This window comes from Xenopus laevis, chromosome 3L, assembly GCF_017654675.1.
Source record: "Xenopus laevis strain J_2021 chromosome 3L, Xenopus_laevis_v10.1, whole genome shotgun sequence".
Classification (NCBI taxonomy): domain Eukaryota; kingdom Metazoa; phylum Chordata; class Amphibia; order Anura; family Pipidae; genus Xenopus; species Xenopus laevis.
Genome location: NC_054375.1, coordinates 108,077,914 through 108,092,045, shown reverse-complemented (window position 1 = coordinate 108,092,045; position 14,132 = coordinate 108,077,914). Strand labels below are relative to the sequence as shown.

The following is a 14,132-nucleotide window of genomic DNA, read 5'->3' as shown; positions in this document are numbered from 1 at the left end:
CTTCTGATTTTCCCCAAAATATTCCGGGGCACATTTACTATGGGTCGAATATCGGGGGTTAATTAACCCTTGATATTCGACCGTCGAAGTTAAATCCTTCGACTTCGAATATCGAAGTCGAAGGATTTACTGCAATTCGTTCCATCGAACGATCGAAGGAAAAATCGTTCGATCGAAGGAAAAACGATTAAATCCTTTGAATCGAACGATTCGAAGGATTTTAATCCATCGAACGAACGATTTTCCTTCGATCAAAAATTGCTAGGAAAGCCTATGGGGACCTTCCCCATAGGCTAACATTGGTGCTCGGTAGATTTTAGGTGGCGAAGTAGGTGGTCGAAGTTTTTTTTTTAAAGAGACAGTACTTCAACTATCGAATGGTCGAATAGTCGAACGATTTTTAGTTCGAATCGTTCGATTCGTAGTCGAAGGTCGAAGTAGCCAATTCGATGGTCGAAGTAGCCAAAAAAATACTTCAAAATTCAAAGTATTTTTTATTCTAATCCTTCACTCGAGCTTAGTAAATGTGCCCTTAGGTATACTAATTTCTAAATAATTACTAAATACTAAAATGTTGCATAATTGTACTATATATATTATATATAAAAAAAAAGATGCTTCACATTTGAGGTTTTCCAATATCTTTTTTCTAATTAAATTCAGACAATTCACCATTTGAAACAGTTGAGAAGAGGGAGAAGAAGATCTTCTGTCCTTGCAAGTCACACAGAAGTACTGCCAAGTCAACACGATGTCCAACGCCACATCTCACACCATGCTAACTCACTGTGTCACTTCCATATAGCAGCAAGCATTAATCCAAACACAGGTAAAATAACTCTTACTATACTGTACCTTTCTTTCTTTGTACTTATTAGTTTAAAATGTCACTAGCGCCTTATTATAAAAGGAGAACAAATATCTACTGCAACATTTCAAAATAAGGCTTTTGATTTGGCAATATTTTTTTTCTTAGTACTACCTGTGACAAAGGTTGTCTCACATGGAGAAAGCAAAGCATCCAGTTTGGTAATTTTTATCACTGGAAAGCTAGCCATGCACCGAAAGATCTGTTTGTTTGCTCAATTCTGCTTATTGCAAAACAAATGGATCTTTGCCTGATTTTTACACCCATATGCTGGCACACGTTACACTGATCTGATAGTATGGCCCTGGACCAGTCATTAGATCATAATAAGGACCTATGCAGACTTATTTGGAGAGGTCAATGTGGTTCTCTCCTCAAAGATATCTGGCTGATCTTTGGACAGATTTTATAACATCAGTGGGCTTAAACACTGCCTAATAAACTGCCACTTACGTTAGGGGGTTATTTTTTAAATTCCAAATGCCAAAAACTCAAAAAATTACTATAGAATCCATATTTTTAGTGGGGAAAAAAACTTGAATTTTTTGAGATTTATTATACCACGAGGATGAAAAAAAAGTCTGAATCCGAAAATCCGCCATCTCAGACCTGACAAGGTTGTATTTAAGTCAATGGGAGAGGTCCCTGTCCTATTTGGAAGTTTCTGTGGTTTGCACTGGAATTAGCCCGAAAATCCGACTATTTTGGACAAAAATCCAAAAAATTCAGGGGAAAAAACGTACAATTCTGATTTTCGCTTAGAGTTTTTCCCTGATCCGATTAAATTGTGCTTTTTATTAATAAATAAGGTCAAATCGTGGATTCTAGTTTGCTTGTACTTTTTTTAGAAACATTTTGATTTTGATAAATAACCCCCTTAATGTTTAGATAGAAGGTTAACATGAGGATCTCTTTTTTTTATGGAGGTGGGGCTTTATTGTATAAATTTAAATTAAAATCATTGCACAGTTTGGTCAACCATGAAACGTTGCATCTTTTCAGATCAAAGCCATGAGAAGCTAATAAAGGCTTTTTAAATGTATATTCCTACATTTTCAGTATGGTTATCCATGCACTTTCTTTGTATAATGTCCCTTTCAAAGGAATTTTACACATTTGTAGGACTTAATAATAATAATAATAATAAAAATCCAGATGTTAAACAGAAATGAGAAAACAGGACTAGCAAATCTTGTCACGTATGTTTCTATATTTTAACAATTATGTACTTAGGTGTTTTTTTGTTATTTTTCATTACAGACATCCCTTCTGTTTTGGCTGGAACGGCGTTTAACTTAGAGGAGGGTTATGGGGGCTTTGTCGTTCATTGGCTAAACAATAAGGAATTACACTTTACATTATCAGTTGAGCTGTTTGTTCAGTATTTAAAAACCATTGTTGAACAGCAGACTGATGAAGGCGATGAGGAAGAGGAGGAAGAGGGACTCCTTATGAAACTCGATAATGGTTTGTGTGTATGTTTTTCAAAATGAATTCAGGCAATTTGTGCTAGTTATGACAAAAACTATGTCACACATATCAATCATAGCAATAAATGGGGTAAGCTCCCCAACTGCATAAGTGCATTTGAGTGTGTGGGGCTCTGTATATTCACAGACACATATGCATGAAAAGAGTGGACATGCATGCATAATATATTGTGCAGTTATACTTTTCAGCTGAGCCACTTTATACAACGTATTGATGTGCATGTTCTCTTCAGTCTTTTGCAAGTTACTTGCTGCATTAGCTCTTAGGAAAAGATTTATTAGTAAGGAGATAAAATGCAGAATGTAATTCAATCTGCACATTTCCACATTTACCAAGAACATGCACACTTCTTATGCTTTTTTCATAAAATAAAATTGAATTTTTTTTAATGTTTTTCCTAAAAAAAGAATGTTATAGTCAACATCCTTTCTGTTACACCACACCTGTTTGCTTCCAAAAATTTGGGATAATGCTAGGAAAACATAGACCTGTAGCCAGTCATGAACTTATTTACATTTGAGTTTCCTCTTTTATTTTCTCACCCAACAACAGTGAAGTACAAAGTCATATTTTCTGTTCTGTCTTACTAAACTTCTGGCAAACGTGTTTTTCCAGAGATTGCTTTTGAAAAAAACCCCAAGCTAATTTAGACTTTAATTCTAGGTGAGCCTGAAGGTGGAGGATCACTTACAGGTTCTCCTGAGCATGAGGAAGCAGAAAAGGATTTGAGCACCAAAGCATCTTCACCTGGCACTACAATGCCTTTACCCACAGATTTACTGGATCGCAAAATTGAATCACTTCTTTCAGAGTGGAACAAAAATGCAGATATGCTGTTTACAATTCACCCTGTAGATGGCACCTTTCTTGTGTGGCATGTTAAATATTTGGATGAGTACAATCCAGGGATCTTTAGACAAGTTCAGGTATATTGTAGCTACTTTTTAAATGTATTCATATTGGCATGTTTATTAAGTTGTGTTAAAAAAGGTATAAAGAGTGGTATTTTATATATTATATATGATATTGTAAAAACTGTCAAATATAAAAATTACCACAGTGTCCGCTCTCTTACTTTTTCTAGGTCTCTTTTTCTTCTCGGATTCCAGTTGCTTTTCCTACAGGAGATGCCAGCTCTCTAAGCAAAAACATTATGATGTATGCTTGTACTACCTCAACCAGGGAGGCTGTGTCTGCTGCCATGCAGCAAGAGAAAATGACCTCCAGCGTGTCTGGTGTAAATTCAGTGACTTGTTCAAGAGACCTTCTAAACAAGAATGTTAAATCTTCAACAGTCATGATGGTGTCTAAGCACATTGATGGATCTTTAAATCAGTGGGCAGTTACTTTTGCAGACAAGTCTGCCTTTACCAATGTGCTTACTGTGTCTCATAAGTTTAGATATTGTGGCCACAGGTTCCACCTAAATGATCTTGCCTGCCACTCCGTTCTTCCACTGCTGCTAACTTCATCTCATCACAATGTGCTGACAACCCCAGACACCGACAGTCCATGGGAGCTGGAACAGAGCAGTAAAGTAACAGATCCCACGAAGAACTTGAAAGGTTTTCCTAGACAACACTTCAGAAATGCAGCTACTCAAACCTTCCATGATCCAAATGCTATTTATAGTGAACTTATATTATGGCGTGTGGATCCGATTGGTCCTTTGTCATACAGCGGGGGAGTTTCAGAACTAGCTCGAATAAACTCTCTGCGTACTGCTGCTTTTTGCAATGTGGCATGGCTTCCAACACTTATACCAAGTTACTGCTTAGGTGGGTGTTTTCAAATGCATATTTATTCTAGGTATGCACCGAATCCAGGATTTGGTTTGGTATTTGGCATTTTTCAGCAGGATTTATATTCAGCCTTATCCTGGTGCCTGGCCGAACCAAATCCGAATCCTTAAAATCATGACTTTTTGTATTAAAACAAGGAAGTGAAAAAACTTTTACATGCACAGCACACGGTTCTCTTTTTCCCTTCCCATCCCTGATTTGCATAAGCAAATTAGGCTTCGGATAAAGTTCTGTATCTTTCACGGGGGTTCAACCGAATCCAAAATAGTGAATTCAGTGCATCCCTAATTTATTCAGTGACCTTTTTCACATATTTATTTAGGTGTGCTCATCAAAACCAAATGCATCATGGGGCAACCATTCTAGCAAATCAGCAGCAAATAAACACACAAGCTCATAAATACCCATTCCCTGGCCTCATGTTTTTACAGTTAAATCTGCAAGTTTAAACAAATTAATCATTGATTGTTCTTAACAATACCCATATTAAAAGGAACATATACATAATTGTTTAAGCATAAGCTTAGTTTACTGATTCCTATCAGCTATCTGACAGGAATTACAATGTCTATGAGGTAAGGGCCTTTGCCTGATGTGGGTTCCCAGCTCTAGCTGTATATATATATATAATATAAATATATATATATATATATTTATTTTCTTTTCTTTTTTTTTAAGGTACATACTGCAATTCAGCCAGTGCTTGCTTTGTTGCCTCTGATGGGACAAATTTAAGGCTGTACCAGGCAGTTGTAGATGCGCGGAAGCTTCTGGATGAGTTATCAGATCCAGAGTCCTCTGTAAGTTGTTTATTTATCTATTTATTAAACTGCAATTATTTATGTGCAATGCTTCAGGCAACAAGAAAGTTGGAATTTTATGCTTTGTGTTAAGCCTCTTGCATATCATACCCCAATGCCTGTTTAAGGTTCAAATATTAAAAAAAAGTCAGACTTGTTATTCAAAAACCCACATATCCAGCATCCAACGTGGTTTCCATTTGGGGGCTTATGACAGTGGGTGCTGTTGGGTCTGGACCTAGGTGATAGTCTTTTCCAATGATTCAGCCAACGCCCTTGATCAAGTTTCAGTCAGAGAGAGAGAGATCTCTGCCCAAGCTGACTGTTACGCACACATTTATCACATCTGTCATATCAAAACGTTGTCTTCACTTTAATTGGTTAAAGCATTCTGCGTCGTAATGCTAAGAATATCTTGGTATCTGGGCAGAAATTTTGTCCCTGGCCATATTTTAATTTTAAGCAACTTGTATTTCTTAATCACCCTTTACCCAATTTCTTAATAACTGGCAACATCTTTATTTCCTTTGCTGCTAGCATGAGTTATTAGTTTCCTAATTTTAGCTGTTACTTTAGCACGTAGCTGCATTGTTACATAAGATTAAAACATAAGCTATAAACTGTGACTGTGAGATAAATGACTAGTGGTCATAGGCACTTATAAAAAAGATACATTAACAGAATGATAAGTCCCTTTTTTTTTACTATGCTTTATACAGTATATCAGTAAATATAGATGAAATCATAATGTATTTACTGTTTAGATCATGTTCTTGTCAACATATAATTTAACTAGCCTCACATCAAACATGACTAACAGACCAACTTCCACTGTATTTACTCAAAGCAAATACTGGATAATTGTTGAATTATAATATTTAAAATAGGTTGCAGCCATTTAGTGGAGTTACTGAAAAAATGTTTGATGCTCTTGTGCTTTTTCAGTTAAAAACCAGCGTGTATGTTATAGCTACAAGATGATGCAGAGTAAATAACAATTATTTATCTTTTTTCTTCTTTTTTTAGAAACTTATTGGTGAAGTCTTTAACATTGTGAGCCAGCAATCAACAGCTCGACCTGGGTGTATCATTGAACTTGATGCAATAACAGACAAGGTATGTCGTTTACAATAAATAGACATAAAGTACTGTTTATTTATTAATTCCAGTTTTACTACACCCATTTGATACTCTGTAGTAAAACCTGTTTAGAGGATTACGTGCTTTACATATGTTAGCTTGGCTGGAGAGTTTTATTTACAGTGTACACATATTCAACATTAAACCCAGTAAATAGGATGTTTTCTGGCTATTTTCTATGTTTATCTTAACTCTATCAATAGAAAATAATATGTTACCCTATATGCTGCATTTGTATTGTTAATAGGGGAGAGTGAAAGGGGCAGATTCACTAAAGGGCGAAGTGGGGAATGCTAGCAAAAATTCGGCAGAAATCCCATTCGCAGGGACATCGCCAATTCACTGGCGTAGAGGACAATTCGCTAGTGAACAAGACAGTCACTATTGTTCGTTCACACCCTATCGCCAGGCGACTTTTCGCTCTGGCGAATGGTAATTTTACTGAATGTTACCTCTTTCGCCAAAGTTTACTTCGCTTTCTCAGACCAGACGAACTGATAAAACGATTGCATCTTCCTCAGTCTTATGTCAGTGACACCATATCCTGTATGCTGGAAATACATTAAAGTTGTAAAAAACGGGGCGTGGTTACCTACCTGATGTGAGCGGTCGCATATCTGGCGAGCTCCGTCCCTTGACGGCGTTACTATCCTGAAACAGGTCGGTAGACCTTTTATTTCCCTGCATCGTGGATCACATTTGGGATCCCCTTCCACCACGCCACTTAATGGGGCAAAATCGAGCGCAAAAAAGGGCGTCGGAAGCAGCCGCGAAGCTGGGGAAGTTTGCCCGGGAAGGCCGTGAACAACAAAATGGCGCGTCCTCCTCAGGGCCTAGCTCTCCGACTACCGCATCGGATCAGAACTCCCAGGAGCTGGCCGAACCATCGTTGAGAGATGTTCTGGAGGAAATTCGCTCGACTAGAGACACCTGTACCTCACTCATCAGTGCTAAAACTGACGAAATTAAAGTCGACCTCTCCATTATAAGACACGATATGCAGAAAATGCGTGAGCGTGCAATGGCGGCAGAGCAGCGGATCAGTAATCTAGAGGACTCCTGTCTTCCCCTACAAGGTAACGTACAAGAGTTACAGAAATCCCTGCTAATGGCCCAACAGAAAGCAGATGATTTGGAAAATAGGATCCGCAGGAACAACCTACGGTTTGTAGGTTTTCCTGAGAATGTGGAGGGTGATGCCCCTGAACTTTTCCTGGAAGACTGGCTGCGTGCTACCTTTGGGCCGCAATCCCTTTCCCAGGCCTTCACGATTGAAAGAGCTCATAGAGTTCCCACTAGACGTGGTCCCCCTGGAACTCCTGCTAGGCCACTCATTGCCCGACTCTTGAATGCCCGTGACCGTGATGGTTTATTGAAGCTGGCTAGGCAGAAGGGTTCGATCACATTCCAGGACAGTACAATTTCTCTTTATGCTGACTTCTCGGCCGAAGTGCAAAAGCAAAGGGCACAGTTCATCGACTGCAAGAAACGCATGCGACAGAAGAATATACAATACGCAATGCTCTACCCCGCCAGGATGAGAGTGATTTCTGATGGCTCCACTCACTTCTTTACTTCCCCTAAGGATCTGGGAGATTGGCTGGACCGTAGGCCCAGTCATGCGGGCGAGGAGGGCCAGGATCGCCTACAGCGGGAACAGTAAGATTTCTACTTCGACTTCCTATCCTGCCTACATGATATTTGCAGCTGATGCCATTTTATATCCTGGAACGGCATATCCCTGATATTTGCAAGATTGGTGGGGTTTTTTTTTTTTTTTTTTTCTCTCTCTCCCCCTATGCTACACCGGGCCAGCTGCTGGTGAACACATCCTCCTGCAGAAGGTGCTTGTTTTCCCTTGTTGTACTTGGCAAGCCAAATTTTTCCCTGTTTAAATATTCACTATCTACCACTGGATACTGGTTACCTTCTCTGTCTTTCATACGCGATACGCGTTGGATCGTTACCTCATGCTGTACGAGTTGGTTTCTGCACTGCTTCAGGGATTTTTGCTCCTGTGGACATTTCCTTTTCTTGCTTGACATACTCCTGATGCCCGGGGACTGTGCTTGGTTTACCTGTCAGGTACTGCATATTCCTAACTCTATTCCAGGAAGGGGGGGGTGGGGTTTTTTTTTTTTTTTTTTTTTTTCTCCCTCACCATGATGACCATCCTACTGTTCTTTGTTGTTTTTCCTTTTACTGTGCACAGCAGGCACGGCTGTGTTTTGGCGCCTGCCAAGTTCATGTGGGTAAGAACTTCCTATTGCACGGGACTTATGTTACTTTGAATGCAATGTTTTCTACTGTCTATCGTCTGTGCAGAACCTGTTATCTATACATTATGTGTTGAGGGACGGAGCGGGGTCCCAGAAGCGGGCCTCATTTGTGCGAGTTTCTCACAGCTCTGATTGAGCGGTTGTGCTAACACCCCCATATATCTATTGTTATCTGTTATGGGATCATTTCTACTTAATGTTGGGTACCAAAGTAGAAGGGGTGGGTGTGGGTTGGGAATGTTTATCGGGTTTAATGCTTTTTTTGTTCGACTCAGGTGTTTATTTTTCATTATGTTGACTGGCCAATTGCACACATTTATCCAATGGTTTTGGAATCCCCCATGACGCTTAAATTGTTAAGCTGGAATGTCCGTGGCCTTAATAACCCTATTAAGCGTAGGTTAGTGCTCAACTATGTTAAACAGAGGGGGGCGGATATCATTCTTTTGCAGGAGACCCATTTGGAGGGTAGGAGAATACTCGGACTCAAAAAGCCCTGGGTTGGTTGGCATTATCATGCTACTTACAGCTCCTTCTCATCTGGTGTTGCTACCTTAATTTCCAAGCAGGTTCCCTTCCAACTCCTATCGTTAAAATCCGATCCTAGGGGTAGATTTCTTTTTGTACATGCAAATGTTCATCATAAAGAATTTGTGATAGCCAATTTGTACATCCCTCCGCCATATGACTCATCATGTATTTCCCAACTTACTCAATTCATAGCTCAATTTCCCCATGCCAAAGTGATAGCTGCTGGGGACTTCAACTCCCTGATGGACCCGGCCTTGGATAGATTGCGTATCCGTCCTAGTGACATTACAGACCCTCAATCCAATCTAGCCTCGCTTACTAGCAATGTGGGCCTTGTCGAAGCCTGGAGATTCCTTCACCCTGGTCTTAGACAGTTCTCCTGCTTCTCGTTGTCCCATTCAGTGCTTTCCAGGATAGACTTGGCATTTGTCAATGACAAAGCCCTCTCTGACTTACATTTAGTGGAGTACCTTCCTAGGGGTATCACTGACCACGCCCCCCTAGAGATACAACTTACTCTGCCAAGTACCCAGAGTAGACCTCGCTGGTCTTTACACCCTCTGTGGCTCTCAATCCTTAACAATGACAAAGAACATGCGGCCACTATACAAGAATTTTTTCAGTTAAATCAGGGCTCCGCTGACATTAACATTGTTTGGGACTCGTTTAAAGCTTACCTTAGGGGGTACTTGAACAAAGAAATCTCCTCTTACAAAAAACAATCCAGGCAAGCCCAGCAGGCTTTGGAGGGTGTAGTCCAGCGCTTAGAAGCCGCTCTCGCAGATAACCCTTCCCCAGCGTTGGTAGCCCAATTGAAGCTGGCCCAGGGCAATTATGCAAAGGCAATGTGGGAAAAATCCCAATACAAACATTTGTTTGCCAAAGCCCGTATCTTAGAGCAAGGTGAGCGGGCGGGTAGAATGCTGGCCCTCCTCAGCAGAGCGCAGACTACTCCCCCCACAATAGCGAAACTCCAACGAGCTGACTCGGTAATCACCACAGACCCCACTGAAATTAATCAAATCATGACGACTTTTTACACAGATCTCTATAGTTCTAAACTGGAACGCGGGGAAGAGGGGCTGGACCAATTTCTCGATGGTTTGAGGTTTCCTACCCTAACTGAAGAATTTCAACTGTTCTTAGACCGGCCTTTGTCACTAATTGAAATACAGGAGGCCATTGACTCTTTCCCTGCAGGTAAAGCTGCGGGCTCAGACGGCATTCCGATTGAATTTTATAAAAAGCATGCCCATTTACTAGCACCGAAACTTTTGGAATCCTTCAATAACTCCCTTACAGTCCAAAGGCTTCCTGCCTCCATGTATGAGGCAACGATTGTTCTTTTGCCCAAACCTGGCAAGGATTTAACCTCACCTGAGGCCTATAGGCCAATATCGCTTTTGACAACGGATGTTAAAATCCTTGCGAAGGTCCTTGCCAGGAGACTGAACCAAGTTATCACCCACATAATTACTGAGGACCAAACCGGTTTTATCCCCCACAAAACCACCGCGCACAATATTAGAAGGCTGATGCTTAATTTGTCTGTAGACCACTGTAATATAGGTCAGAGAGCAGTTGCTGCTTTGGACATTGCCAAAGCTTTTGATACAGTTGAATGGGTGTACTTGTGGCGTGTCCTTAAAGCATTTGGTGTTGGCCCTCATTTCACTTCGCTAGTTCAACTTCTCTATAAGACCCCGGTGGCATCCCTAAGACTCAATGCCTCACAAACTGAGAACTTTACTCTAGCTAGGGGTACACGCCAGGGGTGTCCTCTGTCCCCCTTGTTGTTCGCCTTGGCCATCGAGCCTCTTGCTTTAGCAATTAAACAAAATCCACGTATCATTGGCCTACGTCTGGCTTACAGAGAGGAGAAGGTGCAAATGTATGCAGATGACACTTTAGTGTACTTGGGTGACACACACGATTCATTGACGGAACTTCTGACGCTAACTGCAGACTTTGGACGTATTTCGGGCCTTAAAATCAACCCCTCTAAATCTACACTTTTTCCAATAGACCCCTTAAATGGTCCCCTGAACCCGGATTGTGCAAAACTACATTTGGTTGATAAATTTACGTATTTGGGAATTCACATTGCTACCCCTGTATCGTCCTATTATACTCTTAACGTTGCGCCTTTACTCTACTGGGCTCAAGCTAAATTTCAGGCATGGGAACTTCTCCCTTTGGGTCCGACTGGGCGCATTCAACTTATAAAGATGGTGATTGCCCCGAAAATTCTTTATGTACTGTGGCATGCGCCTATTAAGATTCAAGCCCCCTTTTTTGCCCACTTAACGTCCCTCTTCCGGCAATTTATTTGGGGGAACACCAGATGCAGGCTGTCCGTTAAAACACTGCAGCGACCCAAAAATGATGGGGGCATGGCCCTCCCAGACATGTATCTGTATTACCTCGCGGCCCAACTCTCACAAACCCGTACTCTGAAAAGTGCTCTGCCTGAGGACGCCCTATTTCAGCTATGGCAATGTTTATTGAAATCTGATCTCCCCCCTTTCTATGCCATTCTGGCCCTGAACCTGTATAAGACAAAGCAATTGGTGAGTGATTGCTCTCTGGTAGAATCGCAAAAATTCTGTTTGCAACGGTCTCTCCAACTGGTCCATCCAGTAGTACTAGAACTGCAAACCCCTTTATGGTATAACAGTAAACTTGCTCCTCTAGACAAGCTGTCCTCTCCAAAAGAGTGGATCCAGGCGGGGATATGGTCTGTAGGCCAGGTTTGGTCCGACAATGGTATGGTTCCCTTTAGTGAGTTAAGGCAGTCCTATTCTTTGCCCAATTCTCAATGGCTAATATACCACAAAGTGAGGGCTGCGCTTTATAGACTGAATAAATCCAAACGTCTGCAATTTGGTACCTCTTCCATAATGGAACTACTGATCTCTGAGAACTCCCGGCACTCTATCACTCTTTTCTACAAAGAACTACAAAATTTGGTTTTGCGGAAAACTTCTATAAAAGCACGGGCGCAATGGGAGCGCTCCATTGATTATATTACTGACGATCAGTGGGCCCAGGTGTTGTTAACCCCTCTGTCTATTTCACCCATATATAAATACAGAATTTTGCAACTGTACTTGATACATGGGGCGTATTATACCAGATCTCGGTTGCATAGGATCAATCCTGATATTCCGGATACTTGTGTTAGGTGCAATGCGGCGGAGGGAACTTTACTACATACGTTCTGGTCCTGCCCTGTATTACAGGATTATTGGGCCAGGATACAAACACGTATTACCACTATCCTAGGCTTTGAGATCCCACTTGACCCCAAGTGGTATATCTTAGGTATGGACCCCCCTAACCAGCTGACTCGCCCTGCAAAAAATATACTACATAAAATTCTATTTCAAGCGCGTAGACTCATAGCACAAGTTTGGAAATCTCAGCTCCCCCCTCTATATGCGGACTGGGAAAAATCAGTTCAAAACATGTGTAATGTAGAACAACTAATTGCTAGGCGTAACAATACTTCTGACAAATGTATGGAAATATGGCAGCTGTGGATCCTGGAGAATGTATAAATTCTTATGCTTTCTGTATGTTCTGAGACAGGGAGAACTTGTTTTTCTGTATTGATGTGTCACCGCTGCTCTTTATGACTTGACAACATTGTATGATTCTGTACGGTTTAACATGCCTATGTGTGTAATTTCTTTTGACTGTACCAAATAAAAATCTCACCTGAGTTAAAAAAAAAAGTTGTAAAAAACACTTGTTTGTTTTTTTTAAAGCAGGATTGCCTTCAAAAAGTTTGCGCTATTAAAGATTTATGTGTCAACCATTTGAGGGGCATACCACATTTGTTTTAGTGTGGACTTGCGTAGGGCATTAGAGGATCTCTTCTGTCTTTATTATGGCTCATTGGTCATGTGGTTGAAAAAGTGGTCACTTTGCACCAATATTACTATTAAAGACGTCCCTATGACTTTTAGGTATCCGCCCTATTCAAATGAACCTATGCAAGACACAAGAGTGCTAGAGAAGTTTCTAGGCAGAAATGAACAGTAACGAAAATTCAGTATAAAATGCTCGCCCAGCTGATGTAACGCTAGTGAAAATACCCCAGCGTTTGGCTGCTGAGACGCAACTTCACATTTTAGTGAATTAGCTTAGTGGTAACATATTTGCGCCTGGCGAAGTGGCGCAGAGTGTGACAAAGCAGTCACTGGCGAAAATTTGCCCTTTAGTGAACTTACCCCTTAATCTTTATCTAAGATGAGGTAAAGCTTGGCCATACATAGGCTGATACTGGATGCCAACTCAGCTACTTCAGACTTTTATGTAATGAAAAGCACACAGTTTGCTTAGGTGCAGTAACCCTATGTTATCTAATGGACAATTTTTAGCAACTTTTCAATTGGCCTTAATTTTTGTCATAGTGTTTTGAATTATTTGTTTTGTTCTTCTGACTCTTTCCAGCTTTCAAATGAGGGTCACTCACCCGTTCTTAAAAAAAAGAAATGCTCTGTATGACTTGACAACATTGTATGATTCTGTACGGTTTAACATGCCTATGTGTGTAATTTCTTTTGACTGTACCAAATAAAAATCTCACCTGAGTTAAAAAAAAAGTTGTAAAAAACACTTGTTTGTTTTTTTTAAAGCAGGATTGCCTTCAAAAAGTTTGCGCTATTAAAGATTTATGTGTCAACCATTTGAGGGGCATACCACATTTGTTTTAGTGTGGACTTGCGTAGGGCATTAGAGGATCTCTTCTGTCTTTATTATGGCTCATTGGTCATGTGGTTGAAAAAGTGGTCACTTTGCACCAATATTACTATTAAAGACGTCCCTATGACTTTTAGGTATCCGCCCTATTCAAATGAACCTATGCAAGACACAAGAGTGCTAGAGAAGTTTCTAGGCAGAAATGAACAGTAACGAAAATTCAGTATAAAATGCTCGCCCAGCTGATGTAACGCTAGTGAAAATACCCCAGCGTTTGGCTGCTGAGACGCAACTTCACATTTTAGTGAATTAGCTTAGTGGTAACATATTTGCGCCTGGCGAAGTGGCGCAGAGTGTGACAAAGCAGTCACTGGCGAAAATTTGCCCTTTAGTGAACTTACCCCTTAATCTTTATCTAAGATGAGGTAAAGCTTGGCCATACATAGGCTGATACTGGATGCCAACTCAGCTACTTCAGACTTTTATGTAATGAAAAGCACACAGTTTGCTTAGG

The 14,132-nt window shown here is 40.7% G+C and overlaps 1 protein-coding gene across 8 annotated transcripts in view; it reads left to right on the top strand.

Moving 5' to 3' along the window:
• Positions 1-14,132, top strand: part of dmxl2.L (Dmx-like 2 L homeolog) — an 84,118-nt gene that overhangs the window by 22,539 nt on the left and 47,447 nt on the right. For all 8 annotated transcript variants that reach the window (XM_018253081.2, XM_018253084.2, XM_018253080.2 and 5 more), the window contains exons 9-14: positions 664-829; positions 2,129-2,335; positions 3,023-3,285; positions 3,444-4,137; positions 4,840-4,961; positions 5,988-6,077. In XM_018253081.2, the coding sequence (XP_018108570.1) occupies positions 664-829; positions 2,129-2,335; positions 3,023-3,285; positions 3,444-4,137; positions 4,840-4,961; positions 5,988-6,077 (1,542 nt within the window). The remainder of the gene's footprint in view (positions 1-663; positions 830-2,128; positions 2,336-3,022; positions 3,286-3,443; positions 4,138-4,839; positions 4,962-5,987; positions 6,078-14,132) is intronic.